Source organism: Podarcis tiliguerta (genome assembly GCF_965153285.1).
Source record: "Podarcis tiliguerta genome assembly, chromosome: 16".
In the NCBI taxonomy this organism is placed as follows: domain Eukaryota; kingdom Metazoa; phylum Chordata; class Lepidosauria; order Squamata; family Lacertidae; genus Podarcis; species Podarcis tiliguerta.
This window is the reverse complement of record NC_139549.1, coordinates 13202605-13230322: the sequence shown is the minus strand read 5'-3', so window position 1 is coordinate 13230322 and position 27718 is coordinate 13202605. Positions and strand designations below refer to the sequence as shown.

General features: G+C 48.9%; 3 protein-coding genes across 23 annotated transcripts in view; 1 reads left to right on the top strand and 2 right to left on the bottom strand.

Annotated features, from left to right (window-relative positions):
• Positions 1-3252, top strand: part of MARK2 (microtubule affinity regulating kinase 2) — a 108943-nt gene extending 105691 nt beyond the window's left edge. For all 17 annotated transcript variants that reach the window (XM_083418744.1, XM_083418736.1, XM_083418732.1 and 14 more), the window contains one exon: positions 144-3252. In XM_083418744.1, the coding sequence (XP_083274870.1) occupies positions 144-501 (358 nt within the window). In that variant the 3' untranslated portion in view covers positions 502-3252. The remainder of the gene's footprint in view (positions 1-143) is intronic.
• MACROD1 (mono-ADP ribosylhydrolase 1) overlaps positions 1-27718 on the bottom strand; it is a 413075-nt gene that overhangs the window by 989 nt on the left and 384368 nt on the right. The gene's annotated exons all lie outside the window — the stretch shown is intronic.
• Positions 868-27625, bottom strand: RCOR2 (REST corepressor 2). Of its 5 annotated transcripts, XM_083418783.1 has the most exons (14): positions 27078-27365; positions 26208-26274; positions 13419-14875; positions 10693-10749; positions 9812-9892; positions 8818-8870; positions 8020-8181; positions 7219-7343; positions 6446-6515; positions 5681-5896; positions 5400-5477; positions 5219-5276; positions 4662-4900; positions 868-4571 (listed from the first exon to the last, which is right to left on the bottom strand). In XM_083418783.1, exons 3-14 carry the CDS (start codon positions 13531-13533, stop codon positions 4218-4220), a joined length of 1608 nt encoding a protein of 535 aa, XP_083274909.1. In that variant the 5' UTR covers positions 13534-14875; positions 26208-26274; positions 27078-27365; the 3' UTR covers positions 868-4217. The 5 variants fall into 5 exon arrangements, with proteins under 5 accessions (XP_083274909.1, XP_083274907.1, XP_083274908.1 ...); XM_083418781.1 differs by lacking the exon at positions 13419-14875 and adding an exon at positions 12734-12830 and having other exon boundaries at positions 868-4900; positions 27078-27625; XM_083418782.1 differs by lacking the exons at positions 26208-26274; positions 27078-27365 and adding an exon at positions 12734-12830.

The window sequence follows — 27718 nt, the reverse complement described above, 5'->3', positions numbered from 1 at the left end:
GTCTCTGTGTGTGCGTGTGTCTCTCTCTCTCTCTCCCCTCTCCAGCTCTCGGTTGCCGACCAGGCTTGGCTTCTGGGGGCAGCCGAAGGGGCCGAGTGGGGAGGGCGCCCTTCTCCGCTCACTGTCTCGCTCTCCCCTCTCAGGCCTCACATGGTGGGCAGCAGCGGCGACAAGGAGCGGGACGAGAACCGGGAGGCCAAGCCGCGCTCGCTGCGCTTCACCTGGAGCATGAAGACGACGAGCTCCATGGAGCCCAACGAGATGATGAAGGAGATCCGGAAAGTGCTGGACGCTAACAACTGCCAGTGCGAGCTGCAGGAGAAGTACATGCTTCTGTGCATGCACGGAGCGCCGGGCCACGAGGCCTTTGTCCAGTGGGAGATGGAGGTGTGCAAGCTCCCCCGCCTCTCCCTCAACGGTGTCCGCTTCAAGCGGATATCGGGCACCTCCATGGCCTTCAAGAACATTGCCTCAAAAATCGCCAACGAACTGAAGCTTTAACAGGCCCCCCGGGGGGGCCCAGCCTGCACGCGCATGGGGTGGGGGTTAGGAGTAAAAAGCTGCAATTTTAACTCTGGAAGGGTTTATTTTTCGATACCCTGGTGCAGGACGGAGATTGGGGGGGCAGGGAAAGGGGGCGGCAGCTGGATGTTTGGGGACATCCCCCCTCTCCATCACTCCCCCCCCCCGCTGCTGGATCGCCATGGAGACAGAGTGTGTGGGGTAGTGGCTGGCAGCCACCCAGCCCGTCTCCGTGGCAACAGTAGTGGGAGCGTACCAAGGGCTGTTGGTCTCTATAGTGACTGTGTTGGGGGGCATCCCTTTTGGTCTCCGTGGCGACCATGGTACTTTCCTTTTATTTCTTTCTTTTGTTGTTGTTGCACATGAGACAGGGTTTTAAATTTTTACCAAACACAGCAAAAAGCAAAGATGGGGAGATAAGTGGACACCCCGCCCCCTCAACTGCCAGAGCTCGCCCTCCCCCACAATGCCTTTTACCTCCCACAATGCCTTTCACTCGCACCCTCCTCTTCTGCTCCTTGTGTTGGTGGTGGGCTTTCAGCTGCCGAACGTGTGCTTGCTCATGCCCTGGGAGAGTTGGGCTTTCCTAAGGGCATAATGGTTCCAGTGGTTCTCCCTCTGGGTTTCCTCCGTCAGGCCAGTGATGGATGGTGGTGGGTTCGGACGGTTCTGCGGTCGCCCTCTCCTCCCCTTCCTACTCTCGGCCAGTTCTGCTCCCAGAGATCAGGGCCTGTTTTTGGCAAGGCCGTTGGAAGGAGCACTGTCCTCCAATTTGCTCTTCTTCTGGCAAGGGTCCTGAGACCCCCTATAAGAAGAGTGGGGTGGAGATTCTAGCCATGCATATGGTTGCCTCCCACCTTGGAAAAGCAAAGGGTGGGGAGTGTCCCAAGCCACAGCAGTCCGTTTCTTCACCTCTGACCACCCCCCTCCCCAGCAATTCTCTTCCCTGCAAGCTCCAGGAGCAACAGCATAAAGCTAGCAAGGGCTTCTGGGAGCAGAGCATTCCTTTGTTCAGCCTGAGCCAGTTTCTTTTATGGGCTTTGACAGCTTGCACAGCATCATGGTTAGAACTGCTGCCCCATCAGTCTTGCTGGTGCCTTGCTTGTTGGTTCTGATCCCAAGCCTCCTCCCCCACCCCCTGTCTCCAGCACTTCCAGGCTAAGATAACTTTCAGCATGTTTCTTCCTGACCCAGGATGCTCTGGAACACACCAGACCTTGGCCACCAACTTTGCACACGTGTTCATACTTGGCTTCTTTTCCTCTGTGCCCAAGAGTGGCTTTGGCTGTTATTAAAGCAAGTGGCACCATCTGCCTGTGGGGAGAGTTGCCTGAGGCGTCATTAGCTGGGGGAACAGCTATTTTTGCCCCAGTCTTTCCATTACGGAAGACGACATACACAGGTCATGCTGATGTTTGGGGGCAAGAGGAAGAGCTTTGTGGTGGGGTATGTAGGGGGGGGGCTCTGTTAACACTCTCCCTGCCCAGGTAGTGGTTGCAGCAGTGGTCACCAGTATCTTACCAATATGGCAGAAGATAAGGGGAGCTCCCCCTCCCATTTACCTCCTTCCCTGCATCTACAAAAGCAGGATAGCACAGCCTGCCCTTCCTTCCCATTTGACAAGCTGGCTTTTCCCCTCCTCTTTCCAAAGCACAAGAGAAAAATGGGACCCTGGCTGCAATTACCTCTCTTGTTCCTCCCTCCCCTTCACCCCACCACCCCTCAAGATGGGTTTCTTCCATTGTCATATCACCACTTGAGAATGTATTTTCAATCCTCTTTGGGGTGGTTGGGCTCCCCACCCTGGCAGTCTGTACTGAGCTCCTTCAACCCCACCACTGTCACACACACACACACAAATCTGGTTTGTATATAACTGTACTGATACCTCGGTTTTGTGAGTGGTTACTTTTTTTTTTTTAATTCTGATCACAAAATGCCTTTTTTTAAAAAAAGAAAAAAATCATGTCCCTTTTTTGTTCATCCCCTTCCCCCCCCTCTAGGGACGCTGCCGTTTGATGTAGTTTTACAGGTTCTAGATTAAAACTTTCCAGAAAGTACCTGCCTGGCCTTGGCTTCCTCTGTTCCCACCTCCCTCCCCAAGCACTTTGCCTGGAGATGTGCTTCCACTCCCTGGGAGGCTACAAGCCTTGGTACCGTCCTGTCAAGAGTGGGTGGGGGTGGCTCCATGGGGTTGTGGTGATGGGAAGCAAGGCCTAGGTGCAGCTGTTCCAAGTGCCCGGTGGTTCCCCTTGAACGTGGAATGCTAATTCTGTGCCCCCTTTGCGTGATTTCTTTTTGCTCTGTGCCCTGACCAGGCAACAGTTGGTGAAGGAACTGATTAAGAGGGGCAGTGTGGCACCCACAACATAAAATGCTGTGGCCTGCTGTGATACCCTGAACTGTTTTTGTATTCTGAGGAGATGCAGTGTTCCACAAGAGGCTCCCTCTGTCCCTGTTACAGCAGGGCGAATTGCTAAAGGCTCTGGGAGTGGCAATTTTGATGTCACCGCGTATGCAATTCCTTCTGGCCTTTGCTGTGTTCATCTTGCTGAGACTGGCAGGACTCATCCTGGGCAAAGCTGTCTCTGTGACAGGATCAGAGCACCTTTTGGAAGACCATGCCTGGGAGGAGGCTGACGGGGCAAAGACCTCCTTCCTCTTGCTTGTGACCAAGTAGCTTGCCTGATTCTCCCCTTTCCATTCTTATTAAAAGCCAAAGAAGAAAAATCATAAGCTCCAGACCTGTTTTTCAGAAGGGGAGGGGGGAAGCCTTATCTCTGACATGCATCTTGAGACACGACAGCCCTTTGCTAGAGCACAGAATTTATCTTCTGCCTTGATTTGGGCAATTGTGAATGCCACACACTTTCCCCATGCTCCATTGCCTCCCGAGCTAGACACAGGGTGGAAAGACCAGCCAGTTGTAACAAAATACCTTTATTGAAAATGCTCCATGGACGACGACAACAACAAAAGACTCCCAGCAATGGGTGGGGCCTCGGAGGGGAATCGTACACAGAAGACTGCCCAATCCTACTCTTTAAGGGAGTCGTTACATCTTTGCTGCCAGGGACTCCTGCCTGGCAAGGTGGATAGGCAAGTGCAGAGCAAAGCAGGCTGCTACTCATTCCCTCCCCCCCCTTCCAAATCTCCATGTAGAAACTGGAGAGGAAGGGAAATTGCTGTTACAGAGAGAGGGGCATCTTTACTTGGGAGCACTCTTGCCTCTGCATCCAGTCTGATCAGGTGTAAATCTCCCCTCCTTCCTCCCCCTCCCCCCAAGCTTCCACCTGTGTCAACTCTGACATACCTCCCCTTGCCCTCCCCCCAATCCCCGATTCACACAGGCACTGACGCAACTGATCCTGCAAAAGTGTAAACATAATCCAAACCCACCCCAAGCTACTAGTCCTATCACTTCCTTTCTCTTCCCTCCCCTCCCAAGAAAAAAAAAACCCACCCCCACCCCAATGTACATGGGATTGGGATTCCTTGCCAGCTTTCTGGATGCTACCTGAACTGGGTCAGATGACAGTTGGGACCCCGAAGCCCCTCCTTCCCCTGTTCCCTTTTCATGACCACCACAGCCGATGCACACCTTGTGGGGGGAGAGGAGGACTGTACCAATCCCAGCTGTGACTGTTGTAGAGCCAGGCTCACAGATGTCAAAGGAAGCACTCTGAAACCCCTCCTCAGAGGGAGCTGGAGGAGGGGGGAGGGGGCTCTCCTATCCCACCAAGGAGTGATGGGGGGTGCTGGCCACTGCGGGGCGCTTGTCGCGAGGTGGCTGGCCGAATGAGCGGAGGTGGCGGCTGGTTGAGCGACAGTCTGGGCTGCAGGAAGCGGCCTTGCTGCAGCGGTGGGGGTTGGCGGTGCAGCGTGGGTGCTGTTGGAAGTGTGGGCCTCAGCAAAGGGGGTGGCTGTGAGAGGGCAGCAGGTGGTGGCCGGGGAGACGCTGGGAGTGGCGGCGGAGGGGGCAGTGGCGGCGGTTGCTGCTGCTGCTGCTGCTGCTGCTGCAGGGAACGGGACACTGCAGTGATCTGTACCTGCAAAAGGGCAGAAGGAGAGCTTTCAGTGCTGGAGAAGCTCAAGAGGTCTGTGCGGTGTTGGTACTTGGGGGCAGCCCCTCTCCTCACCTCATCTTCTTCCTCACTGCTTGCTAACGAAGCGCTAGAGCTCTTTTGGTCCTGAGAAGGGGAGCTACCTTGGGGGGCAGCCGGCCCCACACCCTCCTGCTCAGCCTCCCATTCCTGCAGCACCTCTTCCAAGTTGAACCGGCGCCGGTAGCTGACAAAGAAAGTCTTCACCTGGGCTACTGTCTTGTTGCCAATCACCTCTGCGATGGCCTGGAAATCTTTGCCGTATTTTCGGATGGCTGAGCAGGAAAAGAGAGGTGATTTTTGCACCGTCCCGCAACATAACCAAATGCCACCATTTGGCAAGCCAGCTACCTACTGTTGTGTCTCCAGGCCCCCAATCCATGGTGGAGAAATTTGGTACAGAGGGTGCCACTTTAGGGTGATCATAACCTGCACTCTGGCCCTCAAATCCCAAAGACCAATATCCTTCTCTGATACAACGGAGGGGAATAACCCATCCATCCTCTCCTAGTTCAGCCCTGCATTGCTAAGAGGAGGCAGCCTGTCGCCTCTTTGCTGCATGGGCTCCCACCTGCTGGACCTTGAAGGCTCACCCTGTACAGCCAGCAGCTGTTCATCTGTTGTCCAGCGTGAATTGAACTTGATGTTTGTCTGCAAGGGAGAAAAGGAGCATGTCTGAGCTTTGCCTCCCTCCCTCTTATGCCTCCCCGAACAGAGAAATCTGGAAACTACCATTACAGAAAAGGGGCAGCTTGCCTGCGCATGCACACTCACCTCGGGTGGCCGTAGTTTGTCTATTCCACCTTCTAGCACCTGCTTCATACTGCTATTGATCTGCTTGATGCTCTGTACCTAGTATGGACAGAGACTGGAAGGTCAGGAGGCAACAGCTCCCTTGCCCACCCCCATAGTCTGAAGAGCCCAAATTCTTTGGAAGATGAAAAGGAGAACAGGTTTTCTGTAAGGGGCAGTGCATGCTCATTGGGAGGGAGGCAGGCAGGCAGGCAGGCAGGCAGCAAGTTGTGACCACGTGTACACACTTAGGATTTTGCTACCTGGCGCTTGAGGGAAACCAGCTGGGAGTCCAGGTGGCGCAGGGTGAGAACAGCCATGTCTGGGCTGGCAGACAGGCCTGTAATGTCCTCCTGGCTCAGGTACATGCCCTTGGGAGGACGCCGGCGAGTGCGTAGTGGGTGGTGCCGATACTGGGACAGTTGCACCTCCTTCTTCACAGGCCCTGGCTTGCTGTTCAGGGGCTTCTGGTAACTAGGCTGGAGAGGAGAGAATGAGAGTGAGAGAAAACTGAACAGGACCTCCCTTCAAATTTACCATGGTTTTTACTGCCCCACTGCAGCTCTTCCTCCCATGCCCTTTAATGCTGCTTCCTTGAGGAGCTGGATTGTAATCTGTCTTGGCAGGGGTAACTCCTTGGTTTGTACAGATCCACTGAAGTTAATAGACATGGCTAACTTAGGTTCGCTAATTTCAGTGGGTCGACCCCCCAGGTAGAACTTCACTGGTTACAACCCCATCTTCCTTAGGTTAATGTATCAGCCAGTCCTCTACCACTCAGTTCCTTTTGACATACAGTTGTCATTCAGTTATAGCTCTTCTAAGCTGTTTAATGTTCCTTGGCACATGACATCTCCATCCTGATAAATTCAGGACTTTGTGTGCCCTGTACTTAAAAAAACACACACCAAAAAACATTTTTATGGCAAAGTGTCTGTTTTCTTGACACTGAAGGTACTGGAACCATGTTGACCCTTGTTTATCTTAGCTACCCTTAGTTTAGACCTGTTAGTGGCCATTCCCCTTACCTCCTTCTTGGGATCCATGGCATCAAATTCACCCTCACTAGCCTGCCGTCCTTCCTCCAGTTCATCATTACTGTAGGGGAAATGCAGCAGACATTAGAAGTTATTCTGCTTGCTCCAGAATATGACTTGCCTCTCCTGCAGTCTTTTTCTGGTTTCTCCAAATAGGTCTCTTCCCCCTACTGGGCTATTGCCATCCTTGCTTTGAGCTCTTCTGGGAGGCAGTAATTACTGCTGTTCATTGCATCCTGGCTCGGCTTCACTGGAGAAAACGAACTTCTGGCCATCTCTGCTTGTGCCCCCACTTTTTCCCAAGCAGTGGGAGAGACTTAAATTGCAGGAGAAAAGTTTGGATTTCTGTCACATATTTATTTATTTAATAAAAAAAACAAGTTTACAGTGATGCAGTGGTTAGCACAAGCAGGGGTCTTGGAGTTTTAGAAGTCCAGGCTGTGTCCACCCAAGTATTGCGTACAAGGTAGTCACTTCCAAGCCATCAATGTTTTGCCTGGTTCTGTCCTTGCTAGATTGCAATTGGTTTTATGGGCAAATCTTGACATTATATTCAGCTTAACTGGGTTTGGGCAGGCTCCCTGCCTCAGAAACTGATTCGTAGTGTTCCATTAATTGGTGGGGTCCCACTAATGAAACTGTTTTGGGGTTGAAGGCAAAGTTATTGGCTCTGTGACAGGCCCAGCTACCTCTGCTACAAACCCTTTCCTTCATGAGCCTGCTAAGCCCATCCACCCCACGTACATGCACTCTTGGTCTCTGACCTGTCATCCTTTTCCTTCTTGCTGAGCAGCTTGCGGGCCTGCCGATCCATCACGCTAGTCCTGCTCCGGGTTTTCTTCCAGGAGTAGTAATACTTCACCAGGCTGGGAATCATCTTATCAGGAAGCTAAGCAAGGAGTCGCAGGAGGAACGGTGAGTAGAAGAGGGCAGCCAAAACTTGAATTACTGTGTGGCACAAGGTAATTCTAATAGGCATGTAATTAGGCCATGGAGTGATGCTCAAATACAGAGTTAACGAGTAGAGCTGTGGCACTGGGTCATTCGTATATTGTGTGTGAGAGACAGGAGGTGCCAGAATGGGACTAGTGAAATGGGGAGTCTGGTCCAGAAACAACCATCAGCCCATATAATTGCACAAGCTGGCTCCCCATACAGAGTGAAAAGGGGATACAGAACGGGAAAATCATGGTGCAGCCAGCCCAGGATTTCAAAGAGCAGGCCTTAAAACAGTTTTGTCAACATAGGCACATACCTGGTTGCAGGTTTTGTAGGGGGACCTATGCAAGATACCCTCAGCCTTACCTCCACATTGCTGCTGTCCCTATTTCCCATTCCTTACCCTCTTCTTCTTGGCCAACTGAACCAGGGCCAAGAGGGTGAGGAAAGGCTGCTCCCCTCCTTCACTTGCATCACTGCTCACCCAGAGAACAGCCAGGAGGTGGCAGTGGGGTTGCAGAAGGGGCCTGACGTGACCAACCTGGCACTGGACACTCGTGAGAAGAGGATTGTTCTTTGGACCCCAGCCACCCTGCCACTTACACCAGCAAGAGGGGAACGCATACCATCTGCTGGATTCGAGCAAAACTCTTGCCATGGAAGCTGAAGGCTTGCTCAAACAGGACTTTGTCCTCCACCGTCCACTCATCAGGGAATGGTGTGAAATTGGCCAAGTCAGCCAGGGACTTCTCCACATCGTGTTTGTGCCACAGCAGCATCCCCAGAGCCTGTTGGGGAAAAGAAAGTAATGGGTAAGAGAGAGGAGTGACTGTCCCAGCAATGGAATGTCACTCCTGAAAATGTGGCTCCTGAAAGTCTGGCGATACTGAAGTTTCTGGCAATTCTGAAGATAACCTTACAAGGTTAAGATAGTGATGGCAAGCAGGTCAGTGAAAGAGAGATGGGCTAGGAAGGGTTACCTTTGGCCATGGAATGGCATGTTTGTCAGCTCTTGGGGGAGGGATCCCTCTTAAATGTATCTCTCAACCTCTCACCTGGTCCTGTGGTATCACATTTTTTGCTATGAGAAAATGCCTATCTTAAGACTGGGTAGCATTGTTTCCAATAAGCTTTTACTGGCTTACAAGTTGATGCTAAGTGGAATGAAGTGTCCAATAAATCTAATTTGGTTAACCCGATCAAACAATGTCTAATTTTGTGTAATTTGCTCTGCTCTTATGGAATTTGTAGGATTTCAGAAATGTTGAGTTAGGGTCAAGAAACAAGGGGTTGTATTCACCTTAAGATTTACACTGAAATTAATGACCACCACTAAGTTAGGTCCAGTAATTTTAATGAGTCTGCTCCAAGTAAAACTTGTTGAAGCACCATCCAGGGAATCCAGTTTGTTCTGGTTTTCCTACCTGCTCTATGTTGTATCCATGCTTCTCCTTGGCCATGGCAATATATTTGTCCACTAGAGGGAGAAAGAGGCAACCGTCAGTGCTGGGGGAGGGAAACAGAGAAGATGTAGATGCTTCGTCCTCTGACATCTCTTTCCCTCGGTGGTTGACTAGCCTGCCTGCCTGCCCAGTGGGGATGGCAGTGATCATCTCCTCTTCCGTGACATCCACAACCACTTTTGGGGCTTCCGGTGAGGAGCCCCTCCTGCTAGCAAAGAGGGGAGAAAATTGAAGTGCTCTGTTGCGGTGCACCCTCTAGAGGAACATAAAAGCAGGTCCAGCACACACTAGATCTGTGTTACAAGACACTGCCCAAGAGATATGTCTGCCGGTCCCATGTGAATTCATATGCGGGAAGGAGGGGAGAAGCATCCCCCATAGAAATGGAAAGTGTGGCTGTAAAATATATTATGTACATGTGATATACTAAATATTCTCACACAAACCCTTAATGACAAAGCCATTGGGGTGACAATTGGCCATGCATCAATCTTTTGCCGCCCTCTTCAAAAGCGACAGCACTACCTGGGCAAGCGGAACCCCAACTTTGGGCCTCTCTGCTTCAGCATAGGCAGCGACACCATTTCTCCCCCCCCCCCCAGCTGCCTGCACCAGCCAGATTAATAACCCAGGAGCCGGAGGCAGCGCACCAGCCGCTCGGTAATTGCTTCTAGGAGTCCCGGGAGGGGGGGAAGGGGGAGCTGTCAATCAGAGGCTCTGTTACCAGCTGAAGATGGAATGCATTTCCCCACCCCCACCCCTATTTTAGCCAGGCTGGTTCTTGGTTGATTCTGGAACCGGTTCAGAATCCAGGCCAGGGAGCAAAGGCTGTTGGAACATCCAACATGGCCTGAAGGGAGGAGAGCTCCACAGGAGTGTGCAGGGCCCAGCCCCAGCCATTGATCTGACCTGGCCTTTCCACTTTTTACACAATAAAGGGGGAGGAGCAACTCACATTTGGCATCAGAGACGCAATGATTTGGAGACCAAACGAGCATCCCTTTCAACTCCTTGTTGCTGTAGCGAGCTGGGCTCTCTGAATTACAAAGACAGAGGGAAGAGAAAGCTTTAAGCACTCTGGGCAGGATCTCCTGATAGGTTCATCTGCTGCTGCTGCTGAAAATCAAGGTGGTGAGAGAGGAATGCTGTTGTGCTGAAGCAAGCAGTGGATGGCTTGCTCTGTCCACACAAACACAACCTCTCTCCGGTATCCTAGCCAGCAGTGCGAGCTATCCCAGCTCAGTCAGCTTTCACTGTGTTTTCCTGGTAGGTGACCACCCCCCACCCTCCATCACGCCCACTCAGTCTGCTCATGTCTTCAGTCCCCACCTGTATTACACATTATCCAACACTTTGGTGGACCCCTCCCTTCACTCTTGGACAGCATGTGGGGAGGAGGTACATATAATTTCACCCCACTCACCCCGGAACCAAGAGTAAAGACAGGTGGAGCCTCCAGGTCCAGAAACTAGCAGCTACGCGTTGCCAGGCTGGTTGTAAGCAGGAGGCGCCAAAGATTTGGCACTGGAAGAGAGTGTGACTGCATTAGAGCTTCGGGCTGCTGCCAGGTGCAGGAGGGGGATGGTCAGAGAAGCCATCTGGTGCAGCAGGGTGGGGGTGGGACCCGTCGCCCTTGTTCACCTTAGGGGGAAATGCTCAGGTTCCACTTAGGAAGGAGGAGGACTCCACTTAGGAAGGAGGAGGACTCAGAATGCAATGATCCACCAGGACTGTTAAGCCAGAGCCTTTATTTGAAGGAGCCGGGAACATGACTGCCTTCTTGCTTAACCCTCTCCTGTAATCTGTAATGCTTATATGTGCCCCCCCTCCCTTTACCTGGTTTGCACTCTGGAATCACAGCTTGGTAATCTGCTCCCACACGGATCATGCTGTCTGTAAGGGAACAAGAAAGACAAGCTTGAAGGACCTGCTGCTGCAAGGGAGAGAGGGCAAAGGCTGGCTCAGACAGCGATACAAGCCCTCAAGAGAGGAGTCGGATCATCCCTTGGAATGGGAACAGTTCACTTTTGGCTGGTGCTTCCTGCCCGAATAGCCTCAAATGCCCAGAGACATTCCCAAGGGATGTGGAGAGTGCAGGAAGCAGAATGAGACGCTCCACTGCTTTTAAGTTCAGTGGTCCAGCATAGTATTTGGGGGAGACTTCTACTGTATATGAAGGGGCAATTGCATGTTTTGGTTGGGAGGAGTTCTGGTTCTACTTGAGATATTGCAGTGGAGTGTTTGTGTGTTCCTTCTGTCACTGCCTTTCTCCATCCTCAAAGGTGGTAGTGGTGGTGTGGCCAAGGGGGCAACAGTATAAATGGCTGAGCAAGCCATAGCAGCCTTCCAAATGAATAAGGAGGATCTTGGTACAAACACTCAGTGCACATACCCTCCACCACCCAAAGCACTTTGGCACTTGAGAAGCAAGGACCCTTGGGAGCCCTCCAGGGAAACATCAAGAGAAAGGCTACTGCTGAGAAACCTTCCCAGGCAGCAAATGCACCATTTTCACTATAACTTTGGATAGCCTAGTATTTTCTCCACCACCCTCTGCAAACTCCTGTTCCTTAAAAAACAAAACAAAAAAACCCCAAGCTACCAAGCAGCTGCTGAACGGCAGGCAAGATCTGGAAACACTTAGCCAACGTCATGCCAAGGAGCTCCTGAGCTTTCACTTTCTGGCAGAGGGGCCAAGAAACACATGCTGGGCTGGGGGCCGAGTGTCTGCTGAAAGGGCTCCATATCCATTCTGGGAAACACCCACACTGTGCCCTACAGAGCAGTTTCTGGGATGGCAGTGATGGGATCCTCATGTGGCCATGTGCAGGAAGGGGCATGGTTCTCCTGATATATCTTGGGGGCACCATCTGCACCTCCCCCAAGAGTGCATCTGGCAGCTCTAGGGTGGTGTTGGGCAGGGTGGGGTGAGGGGTGGATGTCAGTTGGCAAAGACAAATGACACCACCTTAGGGCCATGCACCATCACCACCCGGCTCACTAGAGCATGATCCAATATTCAAGGTGGAGAGAGAGAACTGGAGAAGGCAGCAGTCCTTCTATCCAACAGTTCAAGAGAGCTAAAGCAAAACCTGCTGGTGGATGGATGGTCATGGTTATACTATCAGGGTAAACACACACATACACACACCATGGAATGCAGGTGACACACTGAGGTAGCTTCTGTCCTAAATGTGTTTTGAGAATGAAATCTGACTAGGGCGATTTTACTTGTGTTGTGTATCTATAGCCTGTGGCAGATGGACAAAAGTCTCTCCCCATCCAGCCCTATCAACAGCACTGTATATCTCCTAGAGCAGATGTTCAGCTGCAGGTGCACCAGTGGACATGTGGAGTACTGGGCGGGGGGTTGTCCCTCCACCACCACATCCCACAGAGAATGGAGGGAGGTGGAAGAGGAAGAGGAAGCCTAACAAAGCCAGAGGTGTACAGGAAATCATAACAGAGTTTGGGTGGGAGGGTGGGGAGAGAGATGACGGGAGGGCTTTGGGGACAATAAAGCTATGAGCTCAAACCCAAACCAACTTTCTAATTCTAGCCCCCAGCTGGCTCCTTTGTTAACCTGGCCAATGGGTGAAGGTGGAAAAAAGGAAAGGGGCAGTTGCAGAGGATCCCCACCCTCATCCTGCTTCTGGGTCTGACCACACAGGCAAAAAAGGATCAAATGTCAGAGGTAAGATAGGTGGGTGATCACTAAAGTGTGAAGCAACTGGAAAGGATTAAGGGAAAGAAGTGTCTCTTCCAACCACAGTGACCTGGCAACTATCACACTGTTTTATTCAAGGATCCCAAGCAGCAGCATAACACATGCTTGGGCTGACATTTGGGAAGATGCACTTCACTAACAGCACCTCACCTTTTGGAACACCTTGAGCCAGACTAACACCTGTGCGCCCCCCTTTCTTCTTTTGAAGCCTCATATCACAACACTGAAGGAGCTCATCATCTGCTTCCTGCAATCAGGATAAGTCTCTCTCTTTTGCACACTCCTAGCCCTCTCCCTGCACCATCTCTGTTGCTTTACAAACTACAGTTTTCCAAGTTACGTGTTTCTCACATGCTGTCATATGCACCCCAAAACAAACATTTTCTTAGATATATTATCCATCAGCTGTGCCCCCACAACCTCACCCCACAGCCCTCATGGAGCCAGATTTCTCTCCCCCCCCCCCCCGCATTTGTGTTACCAGCTCTCCCTCTCCCACGCCCACTCTCACTCTGTGGCCAGTAGAGGGCAAGGTGAGCCTAATAAAGGCCTTTCCCCTCTATTGGAAAGAGCCAAACTAAAGCCATTGGTGTCATGAGCTCAGTGGCCTGAAGTCCAGCTCCAAAAGGGTCCCTGATACCAAACTCTTTGTTCCACCGCAGCACAGCACAGTGGACTCTCTCAGCCCTCTTTTTAACTGGGGCATCTTAGACCTTCAACCCACACATCCATTGGTTCAAATCCTCCCACCCCCTTGAGTACAATGAAGTCTTGAGAAACAGCCACTTTTAATAACTCCTCGTGTGAGCATAGCATGTAGCTCAGCTTGGCTTACCGTGGGAGTGTTCCTCTTCACTGCTGTCATCTTCTGAGTTCTGGTGGTTGCCGTTGGTGGCTGACTTGGACCGGCTTCTGGACAGGATCCCTGATTTTTCCATTACGGAAGGCATCTTCCAAGTCCCAGCAGACCACCAGGCTGGGAAAGGATATATTTTCCCCTTCCAGTCTTCGTACCTCTTTCAGGAAACTGAAATACTTGTGTGTTATTTAAATTTTAAAAAATTGAAGTTCCGCCGTCTCTTCTCCCCCTTTGCTGCAACTTCCAACTTTAAAACATTAAGAGGAGGAAATTAATGCCCCTTGTAAAAATCCATTGCAGTGAAGGTAGGAGTTAAACGTAAATTCTGTGCAAAGGGAGGAAAGATCAGAGTTCAGGTTTTCCTTTCCCACTCTGAAATTTTGTCTCTCATTCCAAAGTTACTGTAAACTTCCTTGTAATGGGTATGAACCATGAGGGGAAACTCAGTACTGCTGAAGTTATGTAGGAGATGCTCTGAGAAAGTGGGGAGCTTAACACCTGGAATAGGATTTGTGTTTGGGGGAGCAGCAACCTAAAAAAGATAACTTCTAAAATAAGCTGCTTCTCCAGCTAAGATCCTCCAATCTGCAAAAAGAAGAAGGGGGAGGGAGGAAATATCACCTTAAAAATCCTAGGGAAACGTAAAAGGGGGAGAAGTCCTTTGGTCCTTAAAAGTCTACCTAAGCCCCCCCCCCTCAAAAAAAGATCAGTCCTTTTCTTTTCTTCTTCAGAGCTGCAGTAACTTGTACAAAAAGGGAATATCCTCTCCAGAGTCCCAGTTTTTATCACCAGGAAAGAGAAGAAGGATCAGGAGGAAAGCCTCCCTCGTGCGTGTGAGGCACTTAAAGGAAAAGTTGCATGAGGAGGATTATTTGCAGGCGCTGCCGTCTCCTACTGCTGCCGCCACCATCTCTTTTTCCCTCCCTCTCACACAATGAGTCTGTGGCTGCTTTGCTCTTGCTCTTGCTCCTGCTGCTGCTGCTGCTCCTGCTGCTGCTGTGAGAAAGTAGTTCCAGTTCTCTGCCTTAGCACCTCCCCTCAGACTCTTCCGCCTGCCTGCACATCTGGCCAGAGGAGGCACGCAGGGGCAAGAGGCGCGCAGAAAGGGGAGGGTGGAGGCCAGATGTGCAGAATGGGGAGGAAAAGGTCAGGAGCGGGGAGGGAGCACATCAGTCCTCTGAAAGCACAAGCTGCTCTGTCTTAAAAAAGAGAGAAAAGAATTCCCATTTCTTCAAAGGGGTGAAGGATGGAGGAAGTCTGTCCCCCTTGTAGCGAATGAGAAGGTGCCGTGAGATGCTGATATTCAATTCCCAGCAGGAGACACGTGGGAAAGTCTCTCTTCCCCCTCCATTGCTTCTGCTCTAATCTGGCTTCTCTCACTTTCTCCTTATCCAGGAGAAAGGCACTGTTTGGTAGCAGCAGAACAGGAGCATCTTTATAAGACACATAACTGTGAAGTCATCTAACACTCTCAAAATTTCACTTAGTTGTCATTTTATGCTCACTATGTAGAGCTTTGGCTGCTGTGTATGGGAGAGTTCCAAAGAGAGAGAAAACAAGTCCACACCCCTATATCAGATTGACCTATTCGCTCGGCATCACTATCTCCACCACACTGCTTTTTAGAAGACAGCTTCAATCTGGATAGCTCTGCAATTCTGCAGAACAGAACTAGGAAAACCCAAATGAATCCACTCACCCCACCCTCTACACAGAGGGGCACAATTAGTTGAGAAGGAAGTTGCCCTTTACTAGTCTCATTGAAATGAACACGAGCGACACACTATGATGTTCTTGCGCAGCTCCCATTCATTTCAGGGGAGCCTATGTAAGAGAATTACCAATGGTTGTGAGTCCTATTCATCAGATCAGACCCTTTTCTCCTCTGCCACGCCACAATCAGCTGCCTAAGGCAGCCAATTAACCTTTCCTCATGGTTGGGCTGCTTCTGTCTAAATTCTCTTCGGTGGTCTCACTCATGGAGAAGGATAAAATGGTAGCCCTTCCACAAGGTATACTGCACACAGGAGCAGCCCATGCACAAAGCGAGGTGAAGCCATTTGCTTCAGGTAGTGGATCCAACCCTCCCCTCCCCCATTGTTGCGTGCCTGCTAGCCCCACCAGGACTTCCTGCACCACCATCACAGCACCATTGCCTTTGCAGCTGCACCCTTGCCACTGTGTCGTGGTGGCAGCATGGGCACAGCCACAGGTGAGGGTACAGTTGCAGCGCTAGACTGCAGGGATTGGGTGAGCGCAGGGACCTGGATCTGCTGGGGGGGGCAGCAGCGCATTTTGTCTGCAGTGACAAAATGTATTGGGCCAGCCCTGCACACCTGTGTCTATGAATATATACCATAGTGAAGAAACAAAAAGCAAATGTTCTTAAAAACCCCATTACACACAAGTTAAAAATATTCTAGTCCTTTTCTTTTATAAGATGGGTAATAATAAACTGATTTACAAGGAAAATACAACATATCAGGTAGCCACTTGGATTCAAACCAATCTTCCTGTGGGATGTCTTGCAGAAGTGACACTGCAAATGTCAGTGTTGGGGGTGGGGGATTTAAGCCACTTCCTGCCTACATTCAAGATTAAACTGAATGGTGGTTGTGCATTTAACATTGCGTGAAGAAACTCAGGTCCATGGGACTCTCCTCAGGCCACACCCCTTGCTAGTCCTGTGTCCATGTTCCCAATCAAAGACAATCTTTTCCCTACCTCCTCTCCCATCCCCCACTTGAAGCAAACTGATTTAAGTATTTGGCAATGTGTATCTAGGAGAGAGGAGGTCCATTTAATTGTTTCTAGCAATAGGCACTCAGTGTGAGTTGGCCAGAGTGAGTAAGAGTTCCTGAGGAAGAATTGCATAAGGTATGAAAAGGGTCCTTAAAGGGAGCCACATATTTAGGCTCTTTACACACCAAGCACTTAAGCACTCCCGACTCATAGTGCTGGGAACTTTAATTCACACCTCACAGAGCTACAATTCCCAGCACCCTTCTCATGAGTTTGGGGGGAGGGGTGTGTTTTTAATGTGTGGGGTGTATGCTGCCTAACTTTTAAGACCTGGGTTTACCTAACTACCCCTCCTTCACATGGTGATCCAGGACTCCAGGTAAATTGTCCATCCAATTACCAGCTGCTAACCCAAAAAACTCTACCATGCTTTCCTCTATTCATCCTTTCTCTGTCTACCCCAGCCTGCTTAACATTAGGTCCTTTCCCCACATTTCCCGTCAGCCTGCTAGAACTTTCGGTGATTTCTACAGAAATTCACGTGGTGATGCCCCCCTGCTTTCCCTTTTTGGTTGTTTCAGGCATTCTCTCTTCTTCCATTTCATAAATATCAGCCTCTCTTGTTTCCTGTCATTTTACTCGCAATAGGATTCACTATGGGAATAGACTACCAGCCTCCAAGGCAGCCAGACTAATGATTCAGGAGGGCTAAAAAATATTGTGGAGATCTGAAAGAGCATGGCTAAACAGGGCCATAAAATAATGGCTGGTTGAAGAGGGCTGTGGTGGGTGGCGGAGAGAAGCAAGGTGACAAAACTGCGCCTGGGTGCAAAGAGGCATGGCACTGTCAACATGACAGAGAAATTCCCTGCTGGAAGGAGAGAGCAGAGGAGGAACAATAGCTTCTTCCCCAACCCTGCTGCTTGGAAGCAGGAGGAAGCAAAGGGGAGAATTTTAGTAGGGAATTCTGTTTGTTCACAGACTCTTTGTAGCAGCTCTTTGATGTGTCAAAGGAGCTCAGGTCCTAGGCTGCCTTCCAGCCCTGTATGGTGGAGGTGGTGAGGAGCGCAGTGGGGGGAGAGGGGATTGAGCTGGCAGGAAGGGAGGGAGGACTCTGGGAGCTGAGGCCATCCACCCTGTCTCTGGAGTCTTGTTTGTTTCCTGGTCAATTAGCTGGAATGGAATGCAGGGGTCAGGGTTTTCTATCTTGGCTGCTTCTGCAAAGGAGAGCAGTTACTCTGGTTTTGTGTCCTGAGATGGGCTATCATCCCATCTTCAGCTCAATTGTGGAACCTGGTTTTAATTTGTATTTTATAGAGTCCATGAGAGGACAGAATAAGAGGGGACAGCCGTGTGTAGAAGGGGGGGGGGCAGTTTGTGCCTGATTGATTATGGTATATGGAGCTGTAGTCCATCATCCAGGAAGCATTACAGGCTTCTCTCTTCCCTACACAAAGGAGGGGGATTTGTGGCATTGGAGAGCTGTAGTGAAGAGGATGTAGAAGCACACAACTTCTGCTTTCTACAGCAACAAAATCTCAAAGCTCGCTGAGGCACATTGTTGTTATTCCTAGCTGGAGATTAGAGACAGATTTTCCTAAGTGTACCTTGTGAATCTAGATGGCTCCTGGACTGTAAGCAGATGTGTCTCCTTTCTCTCTCTCTCTCTCTCTCTCTCTCTCTCTCTCTCTCTCTCTGTGTGTGTGTGTGTGTGTGTGTTTACAATATATGTGGCTGGGCTAGAATTTGAACCCAAGTGGCTAACAATGAGAATAAGGAACATGGAAGCATGTAAAACTGTAAAGCATATGCACACATTTGTACACACACCTAGACCAGTGTAATACACACATGATGAAACTGATACCTCTTGCAGCACGGCAAACCTAACACCACAAGCCCCTTCAGCCTTTGTGGCAGTTTAGATCTGCTGGCATGAGCAGCTGCATAACAGAGGAAAAACCATTTTATTTAGGCCTTAGCCACGCTAGGAGGACACAGTGTTTTAGTCAGACAAGGGCTAAATCCATTCAGTACAGGCAGCTATGGAAGGGAGTTTGCTTCCTGCAGCAAGGACCGGACAAACACAGTCCTCTAATGGCATGACATGCTGTCACAAAAGGCATGAAAAACAGAGCAGGCCTGGGTAAGGTAAATGGATCAAGGGAGAAACTGAAATGGAAAAACAAACATTCCCAGCGGTCACTAACCAAACCATTTCCCCCCTCAACCCCAAACACCACACCAAATCCAGGATTCTATTCTCTCACTCTGCCTTCATCCCGAAATTTCAAGAGCTATGAGCTACACCCTTAGCACAATGCATAACAAAGACAGCAGAAAGTTCACTACCTCTACTCTCACTCCATATGTAGTGATGTCTCTTAAATCACATCCTCTTGTCAGTCAGTCATTCAAATATCTATTCACACATGCACACTAATCCCCTCCGCAAAAAAACTATAGCAGCCTATGCAGGAGTCATGCACACAGACCCGTCTACCACTGTCACAGTCACACAGGGGAAATCCTGCTCTTACATTTATTCTTCCCCATTCCCTTTCCCTTCTTCACCCCACCCCCATCCTGCCCTCCCACTGGAGCACGACAAAGCAACTGCATTGTCTAAACAGACACCTGCTCCTTTGCTCTCTCTCTCTATGTGTGTGTGTGTACCATGCATATGCACGCGCACACACACACACACAGCAACAGCCCTATAAAAATGGCTGCATGAGGGAGACTGTTGGGGAGTAAGAAGGAGTTATAAGTTATAGGGGAGCTTTTTCCTTCTGACTACTGCTCATTTCTCTTTGCAGAGGGAGTGGTGCAAGGAAGACCAGAATGTGAATGCCAGGCTGGGTGGCAATAGCAGCAGCTGCAAACACAAAAGCAAAGGGCCAGTCTGCCCACTTCCCACACAACACAGATTTGCTGACTCCCTGCTGGACTTCTGCCTCTCCCACCCCCTTTGCTTTATTTGAGTGACATGCTGGGGGTGGGGTTGAGAGCAGGAGCCCAGGCTACTGTCCCAGGAAGGAGACAGTTGCCAAGCTGCGGAGAGAACCAGGCAAGAAGTGCTTTATTTTTTACCACCACCCCTTTATTCCTCGTATCATACAACCAGGGTAAATTGAGTGGGTCAGGACAAGGCCCCAAAATGGTTGATTTGCTGGAGATGACTACCTGTGTGTATTAAGAGGTTTGCAATGATTACGTGCCATGGTTATGATTAGACAATGGAGAAAGCTAATGTGAGCCCCTGTGCTTTCGAACAGCAGAAAGATACAGCTATAGCTCACTGTTCCTGCCACCCACTCTGTTTGCAGTGGGGTCAGGAGGACACAGGATTTAGAGGGGAAGCCAACAAGGCTAAGACAAGAGGACCACAATCTTTGCTTATGGGAGCAGTGGGGTGGCTTGTATCTCTCTGCAGCGGCACAGCCCTGCTGGCTCAATGCCCTGCTTGGGGTTTAGCTTCCATATTGGCTCAAAAATAAGAGACACCAACTCCCCTCTCAAGGCAGCACTGTTGGTAGGATTCTGAGATCTGGCAACTTCCACCATTATCACAATCTGGCCACTGTTTTTCTCCCAGCCAGGAAGATGCTGCCCCTGCCACAATGCACCCATAAGAACTGGACTGACATGAAGGAAAAGTGGGATACTGTCCTGCTACTGCAACAGTCAGAAAAGCAAATACTCGAGTGTCTAACTCTTGATTTCAAGTGGGATGAATTACCACACAATCAATGGAAAATTGCTCCTACGGGAAAAGCAAAACTGTGTGTTTCTGTTCCAACAGTTAATCCAGCACGGCTGCCTTGTTTGACTGAGGGCAGACTTCAAGTGAGAAGGAGAGACACTGTGTGTGTGTGTTCATGCATGCGTGCACATAGACACATAGAATATACATGCAGGATTAGAAAGATTGCTTCAGTGGCTTTGGAATTACAGGGGAACATTTTACTCTGGCCCCCATTAATTCTGCTTTGATAGAAGAGATCTGTGCAGCTCAAAAGCTTGCATGCTCCAGCTTGACACCAGTAGACGTTACTGCATTAAAATACAACACCTTGTCTGTATTGCATTTCTCTCTTTTGGGACTGACCCAGGAGCAGCTGTCATATGGAGTTACTGTGAGTGCACAAGAAAAAATAATGTGTTTGAGAGTGTGAGAGAGAAAGAAGGAGCACAGGTGCCTTTCACACATCATGAATGCATTCTCATGATGCAGATTCATGCAAGCATGTGCTTTTCGCTCTCCTCCTCCCAAGCTGAATTTCTATTTGGTGGGTATTTTCCTCTCTTCTTTCCAAGCCCCAAACTATAATCAGGCTCCTAAATTTAGAAGATACCAATGAGTAGCCTGCCTGGTCCCTTCACCGCATATGAGGCCATTCAAACCTCCTGCTGTCAGCAGGGATCCCAGAGTTCATGAGTCCGCCTACCCTTCCTCCCTCCACCAGCCCTCCCTCCACTGGGGCTGTGGGATGAGGAACCCGCAGGCTAGGGAGCCTAGAGTAGATGCTGACTAGTGTTGCAAACTCTCCAGTCTTCTCAGTGCACAAGCTGCTCCCCCTGCGGCATTTACAGAATAATAGGACATGTATGGGAGAACATGTGCCAATAATGCATGTGTGTGTGTGTGTGTGTGTGCATGTGTGTGTTGCACATGCATGCTCAGATCCAGCCCAAGGATGTGAATGCCCAAGTCTGTCTGCTTCAACATGGAGAAGCTGAACATCAAAGCCAAAGCACAAGGGGTGGGGGGAACTGATGCAAGGGAGAGTGAGAGCTCTGAACAGACCCAGCCACTTTCCATCCTGCTGAAGATTAAAGGATCTGATTGCCCTCCAGGGAGCGTGCCTGGCCTGTAGCACTGCCCAGAGCAGAGGGAAGAGGAAGGGCCTGATTGGGGTCACGTACACACTCCCCCCCCCATCGGCACACAGATACACAACTCTACTCTCCCACCTATATCCAGAAGCACAGCCATGCTCCCTCAAGTCGAGTCACACTCCACATCCTGCATTCCCTTCTCTAGGCACACAAAGAGCCACACACACACTCCCTCTATTGTCACATGCTGTTGCTACTACTTCATCACTCTATGCATATACCATCACATTTCCCCACTGCCTGCCATCACATACTTCCTCCCTCACTCTGCTGCTGCAAAGCTACACTCATTCCACAGCTGCTGCTCCATAAACTCCATCCTTACACAAAGAGTCATACCCTTCCTGCTCATAAACCACAAACTGTGTCACTCCCCACCTTGAATGCAGAGAGTCACACACCACACAAGACTATGCTGTTCCCAATTTATATGCTCCCTCTCCAGTGCCTACAGCTGTTTCCTACCCAAGCATTCCACATACTTTACAGCAATCTCTCTCTCTCTCTCTCTCTCTCTCTCACACACACACACACACACACACACCTATGTATGGATTTCTCTGAAATACTTCTCATGTCTCTAGATTTAGTATTCTGCATGTATACCCTGTACTCAGATGTCCATTCCACATGTACTAACAATCCACAATGCCTATGCATCCCTCCCCAGTGCTCCTTCTCTGTGACAGAGATCCACCTCTATAGAAATGTAGAACCCATAACCACTGCTTTACCGTTCATCTATATAGCATTCCCACTCCTGATACACAGACCCATCTTTTCCCACCCACATAAGCCTACTGCCCACTATTTCTAGGGTTTGCTGAATGACTTAGTTCTTCTTTTGCTGATTCTGCCTTCCTCATGATGGTCCCCAGCTTTCCAGCTACAGCAAACCTTCCCACTTCAGCACCTCCCCATCGTTTAGAGGCTAAGAAAGGGAAGGTTTGAGGTTGCATTTGTGCAGTGCAGTGGGGGGCTGCATCCACAATAAAATAAGTCCCTGGCTTCCCCCTTTTCCAGTGCACAAAGGCCTGGAAAATTCAAGTTTACTTTTGCAATAAATCTGCTCCACCCCCTCCCAATATGGTTCCTTCCCTTCTTCAGACCTCCCCCAGCTGCATTCTCCCTGCACCCAGCTCCACCCCAACACAAAGGGGGGGGGTTAAATTCAGGAGAGACAGGCTCCCTCTTTTGTGCAGCCACACAAAGAACAAGGACTGGAAGCAGATGCCATCTGCTCCCTGCAACCTGACAGTCTTAAAGAGACAGACACTTCCCCCTCCCCCTCTGCCAGGAGAGCGAGGGGTGAGTGGGGGGAGGGTTGCTAGTGTTTGGTGGCAGGGAGGATGGAGAAGTGCAAGTTTCCCTTTTCACCCCAAATCCTAAACCTATCTGGGTGAAGGATGTTTGTTCGCACAATGTGATGGGGAAGGAGCCAGCTAAGTCCCAAGCACCAGTGACACCAGTTTAGGTTATTAACCTGCATGTTTGTGTGGCAGAACTATAGCAGTGGCAACAAGAAAGAGTAGGAAAAATTGCCTGCTCAGGCAAATGGATTTCATGGTGTCAGTTAGCCGCCTGCAGACACCCATACCTACAGCACCCCACTGTCACAAGAAGCACAATGTCTGCCCTTTTGTTCCCTTAGGGTGGAGATGGAGATGAAGCCCCATGCCCTGGTGCTTGAGGGGTTAAGCTTTCAGCAGTGGCAGCTGCGCCTTCAGTCAAGCTGTGCCAAGCCATCCTCTTGCAGCTCTACTCATCAGGAGGAGGAGTGGGGGGCAACAAGAGATATGATCCAAGCTGCCTGTCCCTCTGGCCATGTCCATTCATGCTGGCCAAGAGAGGATATAGAATTTGACTGGCAGAAACCCCAAACCTGGAGAGGCCTGAAGGGAAAGTAGGAGGCTGCCACGGATGATGCCAGACAGAAAAGAAAGATGGGAGGGGGTGGCAGAATTGGACAGCAAGAAGCAATCTGCTCCCTGGGGAGTGTTGGTGAAGAGGTACAGGGTAGAGAGCAATATTGTTCTTCTTGGATTAACCACTAGTCCCTCTTGCCTGAGCTTGTCTATTTCTCTCTCTCTCTCTCTCTCTCTCTCTCTCTCTCTCAACTAGGAGGGTGATGATGCCTCCCCTCCGGAAGGAGGACACAGGAGCTTGTCTCTAGCAGCCTGGGAAAGGAGCCAATGTGGTGAAATGCAGCCTCCCCTCCTCCTGCCATCACCTTGGCCTTTCCCCTGGAGACTGGATACATGAGCTGGCTATGCAAGGAAGCTCACTCTCTCCCTCCTCCCGCGCCCCCCCCCCCCCAGCAGTAAGAGAAGGAATACCTGCATTTCCTGAGCTGCTTTGTCATTCACAAAGCAAAAGGTACAATAGGCTGGAAATGGAAATAGTACCACCAGCACCTCTGCAAAAAGAACTACAAAATAAAAGCCATGACTGCGGATGCTACTCAAGGAAAGATGCTGGACAAGAAACCTGGTGGTGGTGTGGATCAGTTAGGCCAGAATGCTTTTTGAATATCAGCCAACAATATTCAGTTTGCAAACAGAGAGGAGAGAAACAGCCTGTTGTTCACACTCCATACTTTCTGTGCTCATATATTACAGTTAGCAACTTGATCTACAACTGGCACAGCCGTAAGAAGTGCAAGAAGACCTGTAGTTCTCAACAGAGAAGAACTGTTGAAGCTATAAATGTAATATGTAGTTCCAGGTTTGGAAGAGCAGAATGAGGGGAAGCAGCTGGACTGAAGGTCAATTCTTGGAAAAGGAGATTGGGGGGGGGTGTGGTTTGGGGCCCAATGGTGGAAGGCAGAGTATAGAATGGCAGAAGGCTGGGTCAAAGAGCTGTTTAACATAAAAGGAGGGAGACAAGGGCCTGAAGGGTTGAGGCACTTGTGCCTAGCTGCAGGGAAACTGCTTCCATGTGTGAAATAACACCCAAGGAATGAGAGCTGAAGAGCACCCTCAAAACTTTTGTCACAAAAATCCAAGGCCAGGAGAATCAAAAGGCCACAGTTTTGGACTGAAAAGCAGGCTGTGGCTGTTCATGCAGACAAAGACATGAAACTGCATTAAGGACTCTGGCAGCAATCATTCAGAAATGAAGCATTTTGCTCTGATCATATTCACAAGTTCAGGAAAATACTATTTGCAAATATATAAAAATGTAGTATTCCCATCTTTATAAAGATTAATGCATACTTCCAGTGTATGAGATAAACTGATAGAGAGATAATGCGAACCAAGGACACTACAGTGGTACCTCGGGTTAAGAACTTAATTTGTTCTGGAGGTTCATTCTTAACCTGAAACTGTTCTTAACCTGAGGTACCACTTTAGCTAATGGGGCCTCCCGCTGCCGCCGTGCAGCCGTTCTCATCCTGAAGCAAAATTCTTAACCCGAGGTACTATTTTTGGGTTAGTGGAGTCTGTAACCTGAAGCGTCTGTAACCTGAAGCATCTGTAACCTGAGGTACCACTGTGTTAATCTGAGCAAAGCTGCTGCACTTACAGAACTCAGGCAAAAAAAACACAATGAATTATCAAGGTGGTGAAAAGCAGCAGTAGGGAACCTGTGGCCCTCCAAATGTTGATGGACTCCAGTTCTTATCAGCTCCAGTCAGCATGGCCAATGGTCAGAAATGATGGAAGTCGGAGTGCAGCAATATATGGAAGGTCGCAGTTTCCCACCTCTGATGTTAAATTTTGTGTTTTTATCACCTTCCCCTCTGTGGGCCTCTGGAGCCACTAACTGCTTCTGATGCTTCTCTGAATGGGTTTCGGTTCCAGCAGGCTAACAGGGAACCCATGATGCTTTGTGCTATATAATACATTCAAAACAAGGATACAGGTAATATTCAGAGGAAGAAAGCTAAGTCACAAAGCAGAGGACTGGAATTAAACACAGGTTTAATCTGTGTGACCCAGGTAAATCACATGATCTCACTAGGTCCTTGTGCTTTCAAAAGGAGTAGATGGTGATGACGCAAGCTTAATAATGAGAGAGAAATGTGTGGAGTTAAAGGGGTAAAAATGCATGTTAAAAGGTCATATGTGTTAAAAGGTTAGTGCTGAGAATCTTACATATTGTTGTAAAATACTACAGCAGGGAGAACAGTAAGCAGTACAGGATGGTGGGGGTGCTGAGTGAGAGAGTGCCCTCTAACTTGTGATCTCATTCTTCTTTGACTCTAATTCCAGTCTCAGGGACATTTCCTCCAAAGGTGACACTGGGTCTCTGGCACACAACCTGAATCCAGGGTCATATGACCCAGTGAAAAAGCAAGCAGCAACATCCCAAGTGACCTGGAGGCAACTCAGTACCACCTCCTAGTTTAATTCATCTCCTGCCCCCACCCCATCATAGCATGGAAGGAGTAAGCGGTTGAACCTCCCCCTTTTCCGTCTAGTTTTGAGGGGGGAAACTTACAGCACAAGCGCCCTCTGGTGCCTGACTTAGGTTGCATAAGCAAAATAGGGTTTTTTTTAACAATACATCTGGTTTTAATCTTCACATGTGCCCTGCCCAGTATCATCAGGCATGCCCTCTCTAAAATAGGTAGGATGTTCCTTCGTCAGTTCCTGTTCCCTCCACAAGGTATTATCAAGATGGTTCATGAACTTTATATATTTTATTTTTTAGTATTGTATTTTAACAGTACTGAACTGTGAAAAATTCACATCTGGAAATTGATATTGAGGGAAGAGAAATAAAACACTTGATTTTAAGGAAAGAGACAAAGAGGAAGCTACTAATTAAAGGGAGACCACCCCAGAAAAACATTCCCAGTTATCACTCTATACTGGACTGAAATACCATTTGAATAAAAAGAAATCACCACAGATCAGTTCTGAGATGGGAAGGCAATACAGAATATTCTCAAATGAAATAATAAAGTAGCTGGAGAAACCCAGCCAGATGGGCAGGGTATAAATAATAAATTATTATTATTATTATTATTATTATTATTATTAGGTGGCAATGGCACCTCCTGGGTTTTCTATAAAATTGCAGTGAACGAAGGATGTCTATTCCAGACCAAATTACTGGTAAAACCAAGTGTAGTATATAAGCTGTGAGCCTGGAGAGATCTAGATCAAAGCTTACCTCTGCCATGAACTCAGTAGGTGGTCTTCTTAGATAAACTACAGTTCTCCTGGTCTCAGCTCTCTATCTGCAATATAGGAATAATAGTAACCTACATTACAGGGCTGTTGTAAGATTTCCTGAGTTTAAGTCAAATCCTTTTAATATCTGAAATGTGCAATATTAATATTCAAAGCATTATTGTGAGGCAAAACCCACCTATAAAAACCAAGTATCTTCTTGCAATAAAACCATGTTTAGCCACATTGACTGCAATGAGACTAAACCAGATTAAGTGTGGTATGTGGATTGTAGCCTCAGGCAAAGAAGCCATCCCCTCCAGCTACAGGAATAGGAATAAGCATCTGTAGGGACTGCATGGAGAGGGGGGCGCAGATAAAAGATCCAAAGGCTTTGTGTCTTTGTGTTTCAAAGTAAAAGATTCTCATCCCCAGCTAGACTCTCCAGGATCAATTTGTTGTTTGATGATGAAAGAGCAAACCGTACATGGCAAAGCCAACCATAGCCTCCCCAATGGCCTTCTCCTTATTTCTTGTTCCTTCTCCCAACATTTACTCTCTTTCCTCTTCCCCCACCCCCTCGTTCATTCCTCTCACATATTCAACAACACCGGTTGGATAGAGGTCAAAACGGGCTGACAGGAGCCTATTTCCTGGGATGTGACAAAAGTTCAGCCTGCCTCAGGGCAGTTTACGAAAAGCAAAAGTCCTCAATCTATTGGAGCTGATCCCTATAAGAAATGGGCTTGTGTACTTGCCAAATTAATACTTTTGAATATCTAGGGTGCTGCAGCTGATGTGTTCTGTGGGGCTGGGATGTTCTGGCTTTAAGGAGACACACACAACAAAAAAGAGATTTCTGGAACTTTACCTTTTCCCAAGGAGAGTCCGATGTCCTGTTGTGACTTCAAAACTACAACAAGCCTTACAAATCAACCAGGAAGCCACACTTTCTCCTCTACAAGTCCATATCTGCAATCCCAGATGTTTTCGTGCTGATGGTGATTTTTCAGTTGTGCAAGAGGAGGAGAAGCACTCTGCACGTGTTCAAAAGCCCTCAGCCATGTCAGAGCTGAGCCCTGTGTTTCAAACTCTGGTGAGCCTTGGCTCAGATTAAATCCTACTGAAGAAGAACTCATCTTAGCCCTGCCGCAAACAAAGTGACATAAAAGATTGTGTGAGTTTATAACAAGAGTTGATCACCTTTTGGTCTGATTTTACTGGGCTATCTCTCCTTTAGTGACAGATCAGGAATAGGTAGGGAAACATTTTAGGAGTCATAGGTGTAGGTAGAGTGATTAGGAAAGTTGGAGCACAGAAGATTAAACCAAGAAGTTAATACTATCATGAGGACCTGCAGAGTGTGCGTACCCTCTAGAACTAAGCTGAAATTTATCAGAAAAGAATTCCACACTGAACAGATGATTCTTTTTCTAAAAAAATATGGGTCACACATTTTTATGTTCTTTAAAAATTATATTTTTATTGGCTTTTATATGACTACAATTGTAT